The 13394-nt window shown below is 43.5% G+C and overlaps 1 protein-coding gene across 9 annotated transcripts in view; it reads left to right on the top strand.

Annotated features, from left to right (window-relative positions):
* naa25 (N-alpha-acetyltransferase 25, NatB auxiliary subunit) overlaps positions 1 to 13394 on the top strand; it is a 107643-nt gene that overhangs the window by 59922 nt on the left and 34327 nt on the right. For all 9 annotated transcript variants that reach the window (XR_005944693.1, XR_005944692.1, XM_041201955.1 and 6 more), the window contains 2 exons: positions 1389 to 1512; positions 7868 to 7933. Coding sequence is in view for 7 of the 9 variants with exons in the window: in XM_041201955.1 (XP_041057889.1) it covers positions 1389 to 1512; positions 7868 to 7933 (190 nt within the window). In the remaining 2 variants the exon portion in view is untranslated. The remainder of the gene's footprint in view (positions 1 to 1388; positions 1513 to 7867; positions 7934 to 13394) is intronic.

Below are 13394 nucleotides of genomic sequence, written 5' to 3'. Positions count from 1 at the left end.
ACACAAACTGGAGGAACAGCACCTCATCTTCCGACTAGGCACTTTACAGCCTTCCGGACTGAATATTGAATTCAACAACTTTAGATCTTGAACTCGCTCCTTCATCCCCACCCCCTTTCCGTTTCTTCCCCCTTCCTTTTGTTTTTTCCAATAATTTATATAGATTTTTCTTTCCCCACTTATTTCCATTATTTTTAAATCTTTTATGCCTCCCCCCCACCCCCACTAGAGCTATACCTTGAGTGCCCTACCATCCATTCTTAATTAGCACATTCGTTTAGATAATATCACCAACTTCAACACCTCTGTGTTCTTTTGTGTGTGACATCTTTTGATGATCTGCTGCTATCACTGCTTGCTTGTCCCTACAACCACACTCCTCCACCCCCCCCCCACACACACACACACACACACACACACACACACATACACACCCCCACCCAACCACCATCACCTTAAACCAGCTTATATTTCACCCCTCTCCTTGGATTCACCCAGTTCTGCTGAAGGGTCATGAGGACTCGAAACGTCAACTCTTTTCTTCTCCACCAATGCTGCCAGACCTGCTGAGTTTTTCCAGGTAATTCTGTTTTTGTTTTAGGTAAAAGTTTAGTCTGTCAGTATTGACTGCTTACACAGAACCAAAGGAGCAACAATGTTGCTGGCAGTAACTGAACTCCACCCCCTTCAGAATTGGGAAGAGAATTGGGGTGGTGGTGCAGGGGAGCAAGAGGATCCTGTGTGCACATTAAGGTGTTTTAGTTGTGTTGTTTCTTGTGAATTGTGCTGATTTGTCAGTTTGTGGCTCGGTTGATAGCACACTCACCTGTTGAGTCACAAAGTTCCGGGTTCAAGTCCCACTTCAGGGCTTGAGCATAAAAATCAAGGCTGACACTCCAGTGCAGTACTGAGGAAGCGTTGCACTGTCAGAGTCTTTTAAATGAGATGTGAACCAAAGGCACCATCTACCTGCTTAGTTGGATGTTGAAGATCCCATGCCGCTATTTCAAAGGAGAGCAGGGGAGTTATCCCTGGTGTCCTGGCCAATATTTATCCCTGAATCAACATTACAAAATAAGAGATTATCTGGTTGTTATCACATTGCTGGTTTGTGGGAGTTGCTTTGTTCAAATTGGCTGCTGTGTTTCCTACATTACAATAGTGTTTATACTTCAAAAAGTACTTTGTTAGCTGTGAAGTGCTTTGAGACACCTGGTTATCATGGAAAGCTCTATATAAATGCAAGTCTGTCTTTTATAGAATAGCAGTCTGCAAAGCTATATTCTGTTAATTCCTCTTAATATGCTATTATGATGTCTAGCTTCAGAAAATTTCTATTTAACCCAAGAAATTAGCATGAGTTAATGTTTGCTCTGTCCTACTCTCAGTTTCTGGTCCAGCGACCACCTCCAACTCGTATGACAACCTATCTGGAAAGCAGCAGCTGTCGGTGTCAGATTAATGCTTTCCATCTGGCCACTGATATCTACGAACTGGATGTCAGTGGATTAGGTAAGGAACTGAGCTACAGTCAAATGGAGAACATTCCTGTTACTTTTACAAATGAAACCATTCAAATGTAGCTTGTGATTTTGATATCAGTAAATTTGTTTGCGCACAATTAGCCAGTAAGTAGTGTGAGCCCATATTCCTACAAATCACATTATTATTTAATAATAACCCAATAAATTCAATGAATATTTATAATATTTGGTTTCTCAAAATACTCAGTTGATAAATGCACTGACCACTGCGAAACTGTACCAAACACATTAAGAATGTTCTAGAATACCCTGCACAAGAATACTCTCCCTTTGGGTGGCAGTTATAGCCTGAGTAGGAACAGACCCACCATATGTAAATGGATTGGAAAATGAGAGAAGTGCCGGAAGATTGAGCAAAATTAGAGTTAGCATTTAAGTCAGTCTTGATAGCAGCAATTGCTGAAAATGATTATTTTTTTATTATCCATGTGCAGGATGTGGCTGTCACTGGCAAGGTGTGCATTTATTGCCCTTCTATAATTGCTCTTGAGAAGGTGGTGGTGAGCTACCTTCTTGAACCCCTGCAGTCCATGTGGAGCAGGTACTCAGATTTAGGGAGGAAGATCCAGGATTTTGACTCAACTGAAATGAAGGAATTATATACTTCCAAGTCAGGATAGTGTGTAATTTAGAGGGGAACTTGCAGGTTCCCAGGCACCCGTTGCCTTTGTCCTTCTAGGTGGTAGAAGTTGGAAGGTGCTGTCAAAGAAGCCTTAGAGTTGCTGCAGTGGATTTTGTAAAGGGTACATACTGCAACCACATTGCGCCAATAGTGGATGCTTTGTCCTGGATGGTGTCGGGCTTCTTGAATGTTGTCGGAGCAGCACTCATCCGGGCAAGTGGAGAATATTCCATCACATTCCTGACTTATGCCTTGTAGATAGTGGATAAGCTTTAGGAATCAGGAAGGTGAGTCATTCACCTCAGAATGCCTTCTGACCTGCTCTTGTAGCCACAGTATTTATGTAGCTGTCTCAGTTAACTTTATGGTCAATGGTGACCGTTCAGGAGTCATTGAGGACATAGCCAACTTGGCCAGTAGTAGTGCTACCAAGCCTCTGTTGGTGATGGACATTGAAGTACCCCACCTAGAGTACATTCTGTTCTCTGGCTACCTTGCTAAGAGGAGGAATTGCCCTCAGAGGTTTTGGGAATCTGTGCACCCATGCATGGCAAAGGGTGGGTAGTGTATGAAAGGTGTGTACGCAATTTTAATTTTGCTCCCTACATCCCAGAGTGATAGATTTGATGCACAATTCATTTTGAGAAGCAGAGAGGTGATTCATATGACAGCAGCCCTGGATTCTCAGTTTTTATTGCTATGCAATGGCATCTGTTGTAGTGGGTTTGGGTTCTTTGAATACCCTGGCTGTGATCCTTGTCTAAGCTTACACATTTGTTAGAACAAAGAACAAAGAAAAGTACAGCACAAGAGTAGGCCCTTCGACCCTCCAAGCCTGCGCCGATCATATTGCTCGTCAACTAAAACATTTTGCACTTCCAGGGTCCGTATCCCTCCATTCCCATCCTATTCATGTACTTGTCAAGCTGCCTCTTAAACACCACTATCGTACCTCATTCCACCACCTCCTCTAGCAGCGAATTCCAGACACTCACTACCCTCTGCGTAAAAAACTTGCCCCGCACATCTCCTCAATAGTTTTCCCCTCTCACCTTAAATCTATATCCCCTAGTAATTGACTCTTCCACCCTGGGAAAAAGCTTCTGACTATCTACTCTGTCCATGCCACTCATAATTTTGTAAACTTCTATCAAGTCGCCCCTCAATCTCTGTCACTCTAGTGAGAACAATCCGAGTTTCTCCAACCTCTCCTCATAGCTAATAACCTCCAGACCAGGCAGCATCCTGGTAAACCTCCTCTGCACCCTCTCCAACGCCTCCATATCCTTCTGGTATTGTGGCGACCAGAATTGCACGCAATATTCCTAGTGTGGCCTAACCAAGGTTCTATACAGCTGTAGCATGACTTCCCAGCATTTATACTCAATAACCCTGCCAATGAAGGCAAGCATGCCATATGCCTTCCTGACTACCTTATCCACCTGTGTTGCCACTCTCAGTGACTTGTCGACCTGTACACCCAGATCCCTCTGCCCATCAATGCACTTAAGGGTTCTGCCATTTACTGTATAATTCCTGCCTGTATTAGACCTTCCAAAATGCATTACCTCACATATTTCTGGATTAAACTCCATCTGCCATTTCTCCGCCCAAGTCTCCAATCGATCTATATCCCGTTGTATCCTTTGACAATCCTCTTCAATATCTGCAACTCCTCCAACCTTAGTGTCGTCTGCAAACTTACTAATTAGCCCAGTTACATTTTCCTCCAAATCATTTATGTATACTCTAAACAGCAAAGGTCCCAGCACTGATCTCTGCGGAACTCCACTAGGCACAGTTCGCCATTCAGAAAAGCACTCTTCCATTGCCACCCTCTGTCTTCTATGACCAAGCCAATTCTGTATCCATCTTGCCAGCTCACCTCTGATCCTGTGCGACTTTACCTTCTGTACCAGTCTGCCATGAGGGACCTTGTCAAAGGCCTTACTGAAATCCATGTATATAACATCCACTGCCCTTCCATCATTGATCATCTTTGTCACTTCCTCGAAAAACTCGATCTAGTTAGTGAGACACAACCTCCCCTTCACAAAACCATGCTGCCTCTCACTAATACGCCCATTTGCTTCCAAATGGTAGTAAATCCTGACACGAAGAATCTTCTCCAATAATTTCCCTACCACTGACATAAGACTCACCAGCCTATAATTTCCTGGATTATCCCTGCTACCCTTCTTAAACAATGGAACAACATTGACCATTCTCCAGTCCTCTGGGACCTCACCCGTAGCCAGTGAGGATACAAAGATTTCTGTCAAGGCCCCAGCAATCTCCTCCCTTGCCTCCCTCAGTACTCTGGGATAGATCCCATCTGGCCCTGGGGACTTATCCACCTTAATATTCTTCAAGACGCCTAACACCTCTTTTTTGATCTCAACATGATCCAGGCTATCTGCACACTCTTCCCTAGACAAATCGACTGCTAAGTCCTTCTCTCTGTTGAATACTGATGAGGTATTCATTTAGTATCTCTCCCATTTCTTCTCCACCTCTGTCCCTGAGTGAGCCTACCCTTTCCCTGGCTACCCTCTTGCTTTTTACATATGTATAAAAGGCCATGGGATTTTCTTTAATCCTGGTTGCCAGTGACTTTTCATGACCCCTTTTAGCCCTCCTGACTCCTTGCTTAAGTTTCTTCCTACTTTCTTTATATTCTCCACGGGCTTCATCTGTTCCCAGCCTTCTAGCCTTTACAAATGCTTCCCTTTTCTTTTTGACTAATCTCACAATATCCTTCATTATCCAAGGTTCCTGAAACTTGCCATGCTTATCCTTCATCCTAGCAGGAACATGCCGGTCCTGAATTCTTATCAACTGACCTTTGAAAGCCCCCCACCTATCAGTTGTTGATTTGCCCTCAAACATCCGCCTCCAGTCTAGATTGCTCAGTTCCTGCCTAATATTGTTATAATTAGCCTTCCCCCAATTAAGCATCTTAACCCGAGGACTCCTGTTATCCTTATCCACCAGTACCTTGAAACTTACTGAATTATGGTCACTTTTCCTGAAATGCTCCCCTACTGAAACTTCGACCACTTGGCCGGGTTCATTTCCTAATTCCAGGTCCAGTATTGCCCCTTCCCTAGTTCGACTATCTCCATATTGTCTCAGGAAGCCCTCCTGGATGCACCTTACAAATTCTGCACCATCCAAACCCCTAGCACTAAGTGATTCCCGGTCAATATAGGGAAAGTTAAAATCACCCACCACAGCAACCCTATTGCTTTTACATCTTTCCAAAATCTGCCTACATAACTGTTCCTCAATCTCCCGCCGGCAATTGGGAGGCCTATAGTAAACCCCCAACATTGTGACTGCACCCTTCCTATTCCGGAGCTGTACCCATATTGCCTCGCTGCATGAGCCCACCTGGAACGTTTATCTGCCAATCCTGTCTATTCTTCAACCAAGTCTCTGTAATAGCAATAACATCATAGTCCCAAGTACTAATCCAAGCTCTAAGCTCATCTGCCTTGCCTGTTATACTTCTCGCATTGAAACAAATGCATTTCAGACCCCCAGTTCCACTGTGTTCAGTAATTTCTCCCTGCCTGCCCTTCCTCTTAGTTCTACTGGCCATATTCACTGGTTCCCAGTCATTTTTTCACCTGCTGACCTATTGCTCTGGTTCCCACCCCCCTGCCATACTGGTTTAAACCCTCCCGAGTGACACTAGCAAACCTCGCCGCCAGGATATTGGTGTTCCTTCAGTTTAGATGCAACCCGTCCTTGTACAGGTCCCACCTGCCCCGAAAGAGATCCCACTGATCCAGATATCGGAAACCCTCCCTCCTACACCATCTGTTCAGCCACGTGTTCAGCTGCACTATTTTCCTATTTCTAGCCTCACTGGCACGTGGTACAGGGAGTAATTCTGAGATTACAACCCTAGAAGTCCTGTTTTTTAACTTTTTGCCTAACTCCCTGAACTCCCGCTGCAGGACCTCGTCACTCTTTCTGCCTATGTCGTTAGTACCAATGTGTACCCACAACCTCTGGCTATTCTCCCTCCCCCTTCAGAATGTCCCATACCCAATCAGAGACATCCTGGACCCTGGCACCAGGGAGGCAACATGCCATCCTGGTGTCTCTTTCACGACCACAGAAGCGCCTATCTTAGCCCCTGACTATAGAGTCCCCTATAACAATTGCTCTTCTGTGCTTTGACCCCCCCCTGCTGAACAACAGAGACAGCCGTGGTGCCACTGCTCTGGCTACTGCTGTTGTTTTCCCCTGATAGGCCATCCCCCCCCAACAGTATCCAAAATGGTATATCTGTTAGAGAGGGGGACAGCCACAGGGGATTTCTGCACTGACTGCCTGCCCCTTCTAGCGGTCACCCATCTATCTGTCTGTACCTTTGGTGTGATCACGTCTTCAAAACTCCTGTCAATGACACTTTCCGCCACCTGAATGCTCCTAAGTGAATCCAACTGCTGCTCCAACCGATCCATGCGGTCTGTGAGGTGCTGCAATTGGGTACACTTCCTGCAGATGTAGTTGTCCAGGACACTTGAAGTGTCACAGATTTCCCACGTCCCACAGGTGAAGCACTTCACCCCAGCAACTGCCATTTCTAGAACTATTTAATAAATTAATTTAAATCTAATAACTGGTTATTGACTCCTTATTAACTATACGTTCCCTAGTGCTAGATTTCTACAATAAATGCTAAATTCTAAGAACAGTAATCCCCTGATTCTGGTCTAGATACCCTCTACTTATTAATTAAGTGATTAATTTATTTGGTTTAATTAGTTTAACAATGTTTTAGTTTCAAATTCAGTGTAGATTCTCTACCGGCCAATCAGGTCACAGATTTACCGTGACACACTTTTAATTTTTTTTTACGACCCGAGGTCTGCAAATCCCCGAGGTCAGGTTTTTATACTCACCTCACCTGTTTTGGGAAGCAGGGAAGTGATTCATTTGACAGTAGCCCTGGGCAAGGTAGCAGAGGATTTTGTGAAACATTGCCCAGAAAAATTCTGAACCTTCAGTAGTGGGTGGGGCAAAAATTAAGTTGGAGAAAATAAGTCTTCAAAAGAGAAGCTGTTGAAATGCCCTCAAAAGCTCAGGAAACCCTTTATGTTTGTGATTCCATGCTATGCAACCATGCTGTCTTGTACATGTCCTTCACTGCACCTCTTTTCTGCCAGTTTACTACCCTATCTTTGAACAAATTGATTTCCACCCTCAAGTACCTCACCAGAGCGATCTTCGCTTGAAAGCTGAGGCAGTGAATATTGGCAGACAGTTCACTCATGGAAGCACTCAGCTGAGATCAGCCCTATCTTGCAGAAACTCCCCAATAGTAGGTGTTGACCTCTTGCCAATTGCCCTTAGATGGTGTGTCCCTCCTTTTGGTTTGGCTGAGATCACTTCATTCAGCACAAGCCTGGAATATGCTCACCAGCTGAACCACTGAGAGGAGATCCTCTTGCATGTTTTTATTTCTAAATTAAAATACGTTTTCCTGCCCTGTACATTTGACTTATTGAGCCCTTCAGAAGTAATTCCCAGTTTGTGTTGTGAAAGGCAGACTGCTCAGATGAGGTTGTAGGTTTTCATCGAATTATAAAAAGTCACTGCGCAGAAGAAGGCAATTCTGCTCAACTGTGCTATTTAGGATTTATCTTTGATTACTTATTGAGAATTCTTTTTTTAAACCCCACAGATGAAACGCTGGATGTCCAGGAGAGGATAGCGAATAATTTTAAATCTTTGTTAGAACAATTACAAGGTAATGCCAACATTCCACAAACCTTGCTTCTTTTTTTTTTTGCTGTATCTCTCTGTTCTTGTTTAGTATTGTCCTCGTAATTACATTTATTTACTATCCTGTCTGCACTTGCAGAGTAAGTAGTGTGTTTGTATTTTGAGGTAAACCGAATTAGTTCAACTTTACAGTAAGAGGTATATGCCTTGAACTTCTACCCCCACCCCTAATACATTGTCCTCAGTGCAGCATCGAACGTTATAGGACAGGAAGATTCTTGGTGCAATTTGTTGGAGGAAGTACTAAGGGTAGCAAGGGCATGGCACACAGTCTATGTGGGGAGTTCAAGTGACAGAGCTGGACAAGTCCTGAAGAACATAGTTGTCAGACTGGGCTTGCAGTAGGTGAAGAAAGAACTAACAAAATAACCTAACTTGACCTTGCCTTTGCCAATCTGCTTGTCACAAATGAATATGCCCATGACAGCATTAACAGGAGTGACCATTGCACTATTCTTCTGGTGACCAAGTCCTGTCTTTGCACTGAGGACACTGTTCATTGTGTCAGGTAGCACTAGCAATGTACCAAAATGGGATAGATTAAGAATAGACCTAGCAGCTCAAAACTGAGCATCCGTGAAACATTAAGGCCAGCAGCAGCAGAATTGTATATCATCACAATCTGTAACCTCATAGTCCATATCCCTCACTCCTCAATCACCATCAGATGACCAACCATGCTTCAACGAGATGTAGAACAACATGCTAAGAGCAGCACATGGCGTAACTAAAATTCAAATCCCAAATGGATGAAGCAATAATGCAGGGCTACATCATGCTAACCAACAAAAGCAGCATGAACCACATAAAGCCAAGCAATCCCTGCAAACGGACAGATTGAGTCAAGGCTCTGCAATCCTGCCATTTCCAGTCCTGAATGGTGGTGGATGGTTTAGCATTTAATGGAGGGAGGTGACTTCATAAATCTTCCATGCTGATGGAGCCCAATGCAAGAGTGCGAAAGACAAAGCTGAGACACTTGCAACCTCCTTCAGCCAGAAATGCCAAGTAGATAATACTTCTCAACCTGCACCGTCATAGATGCAAGTGTTCAGTCAAGTTGATTCAGTCCAGGTGAAATGAAAGCAGTGAATAGCATGCAGGGGAAGGACCCGGAGGCAGTCAGCAGCACCCAGAAGAGCTATCCAGCCTAGTTCAGTCTGTGGCTTCAGAGCAGCTGCATTCTGAGAGAAATCAAAGTGTAACATCACAGGAAAACAGTCAAGTGATTGGTTGGTAAATATTTTGCTCAATTTATTTTCAAAATTCATGTGATTTAGTAATTGTAAGATTTCATTAGTTGTAATAAGGTTTATTAGCAGTAGTTAAAGTTGTTGAGAGTAACAGTGTTTATTAAGCATAAACTAATTAAGAATAAATTAATTAACACAAAGATGGCAGAGCAGGTGATGTGTTGTGACTACTTACTGTGGGAGCTCCTGGATGCTGGAGTGATCCAGGGAAACATGTTGGCAATAGGTGGTAAATGTCTGCGGCTTGAGGAGCTTCAGCTCAGAGTCATTGAGGATGCCGAGCTGCAACACTGCGATGCATCAAGAACGGAGAAAGTTACACTAATACTTTGAACCAGGAGGCAGTCACACCCCTTAGGGCTGGGTCTTCTGATTTGATCAGTGGTCAGGGAGAGAAGAGTGTGACTGCGAGTGAGGCAGGTTTGGGGACCCAGAAGGTGGAAGTGGAGGAGCCTCAGCCTTTGCAATTGTCCTGCAGGTTCTTGCAACCTGTACAAATGAAAGCAGTAGCTGCAGGATGGATGAGCAAACTAGCCATGGCACCATGGGACAGGAAGCCATTCAAGTAGGGGGAGTTAATAGGAATGTAGTATTAGAAGGGGACAGTAAAGTCAGGGGGATAGACACAGTTTGCCAAGAGCAAGAGTCCAGACGCCTGTGGTACCTGCCTGGTACCAGGGTTCGGGACATCTGCTTTGGACTAGGGACAACTTTGCGGCGGGAGTGGGGGGAACCCAATAGTCATGGTCCACGTAGATACCAACGACAGGTAGAACTAGGAAAGAGGTTCTGTTGAGGAGTGTGAGGAGCTGGGGCTAAATTAAGAAGCAGAACCTCAAAGGTAATATTCTCTGGATTACTATCGGAGCCATGAGCAAATTGGTGTAGGGTAAATCAGATTAGAGAGTTAAGTGCATGTCTCAAAGATTGGTGTATGAGAGATGGGTTTTGGTTCATGGGTATTGACACTAGTATTGGGGAAAGTTGGAGCTGTACCATTGTGATGGTCTTCACCTAAACCATGTTGAGAAGAGTGTTCTGGCATGTTGTCTAACTAGGGCAATAGAGAGGGCTTTAAACTAAATGGTGGGGGTGAGGGATCAAGTTTGAGGAGATGTGGTAAATGAAGACAAGGCAAGAGAGCAGTCAGGAATAAGGGAAATGATGATCATTGTGTGGTAGGAAGGGACAGAGTGTACAAACCTAATAGTGCACCAGCAGATAAGGCTAGATGTTACAAATGTAATCAAAAGACAGAACTGAAGGCTCTGTATCTGAATGCATGTAGAATTTGTAACAAAATACTTGAATTAACAGCGCAAATAGAAATAGATATGTATGAAGTCCATTACAGAGACATGGGCTGCAGATTGACAAAGACTGGTGCCTGAATATTCAAGGGTACTTAACATTTAGGAAGGACAGGAAGCTAGGGAAAGGTGGTGGGGTAGCTCTGTTAATTAAGAATGACAGCACAATAGAGGGAGATGGCCGTAGTTCTGGAGAGTAAGATGCAGAATCAGTTTGGGTAGAGATGAGAAATAGTAAGGTAAGCCTTGTGGGTGTGGTTCATAGGCACCCTAACAGTAACCACACTGTGGGGTGGGGTATAGTGGAAGAAATAATGGGGACTCTTGAGAAAAGTATGGTGATAATAATGGGTGATTTTGTCCTGCATACAGATTGGACAAATCAGATTGGCAAATGTACCTTGGATGATAAATTCAGGAATATATTCTTAGAGCAGCACGTCCTAGCACCAACCGGAGAGCGGGCTATATAGCAGATCTGATAACGTGCAGTGAGACAGGATTAATTAATAATCTCATTAGTGAAAGCATGTCTAGGTCACAGTGATCATAAAATGACTGAATTTCACATTCAGTTTGAGGGAGAGGAGTGAATATAAGACTAGTGTTTTAGACTTAAATAAGTTCTGTTGAAGGATCATGAGGACTCGAAACATCAACTTTGTTCTTCTCCGCCGATGCTGCCAGACCTCCTGAGTTTTTCCAGGTATTTCTGTTCTTGTTTTGGATTTCCAGCATCCACAGTTTTTTGTTTTTATATAAGTAAATTAAGCGTTGGTCCTCTACAGTGAGAGTCTGGGCAATTAATAAGAAAAAATAAGGAAAAGACGGATGAATTGAACAGATATTTTACGTCTGTCTTCATTAGAACCATAGAACACTACAGCACAGAAAACAGGCCATTCTGCCCTTCAAGTCTGTGCCGAAATATTATTCCGCTAGTCCCATTGACCTGCATCTAGTCCATAACCCTCCAGACCTCCCCCATCCATGTATCTATCTAATTTATTCTTAAATTGTTGAGGATACAAAAGGCATCCCAGAAATAATTGCGAATCAGGAAGTGAAAGGCAGGGAAAGGCCACCAAGAAAATTATTAAAACTAAAATCTGATGAGTCCCTAAGTCCTGATAGTCTTCATCCTAGAGTCTTAAAAGAAGTGGCTGCTGAGAAATTGGTTTTAATTTTCCAAAATTCTCTAGATTCTGTAAAGGTTCCATCAGCTAACCTCCTAAGGAAGGAGGGTGACAAAGCGGGAAACTACAGATCAGTTAGCTTCACATCTGTCATAAGGAAAATTGCTGGAATCTATTATTAAGGAAGGTATAGCCATTTCAAAAATCTCAATGCAATCAAGCAGCATCAGCATGGTTTCATGAAAAAGAAATCATGTTTGACTAATTTATTGGCGTGCTTTGAGGAAGTAACAAGCAGCATAGATAAAGGGGAACCTGTGATGTGCTGTACTTAGATTTCCAGAAGGCATTTAGATTTCCAGAAGGTGCCAAATCAAAGGTGACTGTGCAAAATGAGAGCTCATGGTATAGGGAATAATATATCAGCATGGATAAAGGATTGGTTAGCTAACAGGAAATAGGGTAGGCATAAATGGATCCGTTTCAGGTTGGCAAGATGTGACGATTGAAGTGCCACAGGAATCAGTGCTGGGGCCTTAACTATTTACAATTTATATCAAAGACCTAGATGAAGGAACCGAATGCATAGTTGCTGAACCTGCTGATGACACAAAGATATGTAGGAAAGTAATTTGTGAAGAGGATGTGAACTTGTCATTTGGCAGAAAGAATAGAAAAACAGCATATTATTTAAATGAAGAAAGATTGCAGAACTCTGCAGTAGGAAGGGATCTGGGTGTTCTGGTACATGAATCCCAAAAAGTTAGTATGTGAGTCCAGCAAGTGATTAGGCAAATGGCATATTGCCATTTATTGCAAGAGGAATAGAATATAAAAGTAGGAATGTTTTGGTACAGTTGTATAGAGCCTTGGTGAAACCACATCTGGAGTACCATGTACAGTTTTGGTCTCCTTATTTAAGAAAGCATATAAATGCAATTGAAGCAGTTCAGAGAAGGTTCACGCCAGGGATGGGGGCTCTTGTGAGGAAAGGTTGGACAGGCTGGGCCTCTATCTATTAGAGTTTAGAAGAATGAGAGGTGACCCTATTGAAACATATAAGATCCTGAGAGAAATTGACAGTGTGGATGCTGAAAGGATGTTTCTCCTTTTGGAAGAGACTGGAAGTAGGGGGCACAGTTGAAAAATAAGGGGTCTTCCATTTAAGATGGAAACGAGAAGAATTTTTTCACTCCAGGTCATGAGTCTTGGGAACTCTTTCTCGGAGAGTGTCGGAGGAAGGGTCTTTGAATATTTTTAAGACAGAGGTAGATAGATCCTTGAGTAACGAGAGTCAAAGGTTATTGGGGGTAGGCAGAATGCTGATTTGAGGCCACAGTCAGATCCACCATGATCTTATTGAATGGCAGAGCAGGCTTGTGGGACCAAATGGCCTACTCCTCTTAATTTGTATGTTCATATGTATGTATGTTAGTGGGCCCCAACAGCATCTCAGCTGTAGTACTGAAGACTTGTGCTGCAGAGCTATCTATGCCCCTCACTAGGATGTCTAGGTACAGCTACAACAGTGGCATCTACCTGACAATGGTGGAAGATTTCTTGGGTATGTCCTGCCTACAGAAAGCAGGACAAAACCAGTAGTGCCCTGTCAACCTACTGTCAATATTAGGCAAGGTGAATAGAATGAGTCATCAATAGTGCTATCAAGCAGCACTATTACCAGGGCCACCTCAGCTCACTCCAGTCTTGGCCCAGAAGTAGACTCA

This window comes from Carcharodon carcharias, chromosome 13 (assembly GCF_017639515.1).
Source record: "Carcharodon carcharias isolate sCarCar2 chromosome 13, sCarCar2.pri, whole genome shotgun sequence".
Lineage (NCBI taxonomy): Eukaryota > Metazoa > Chordata > Chondrichthyes > Lamniformes > Lamnidae > Carcharodon > Carcharodon carcharias.
This window is presented reverse-complemented; position numbering and strand designations above follow the sequence as displayed.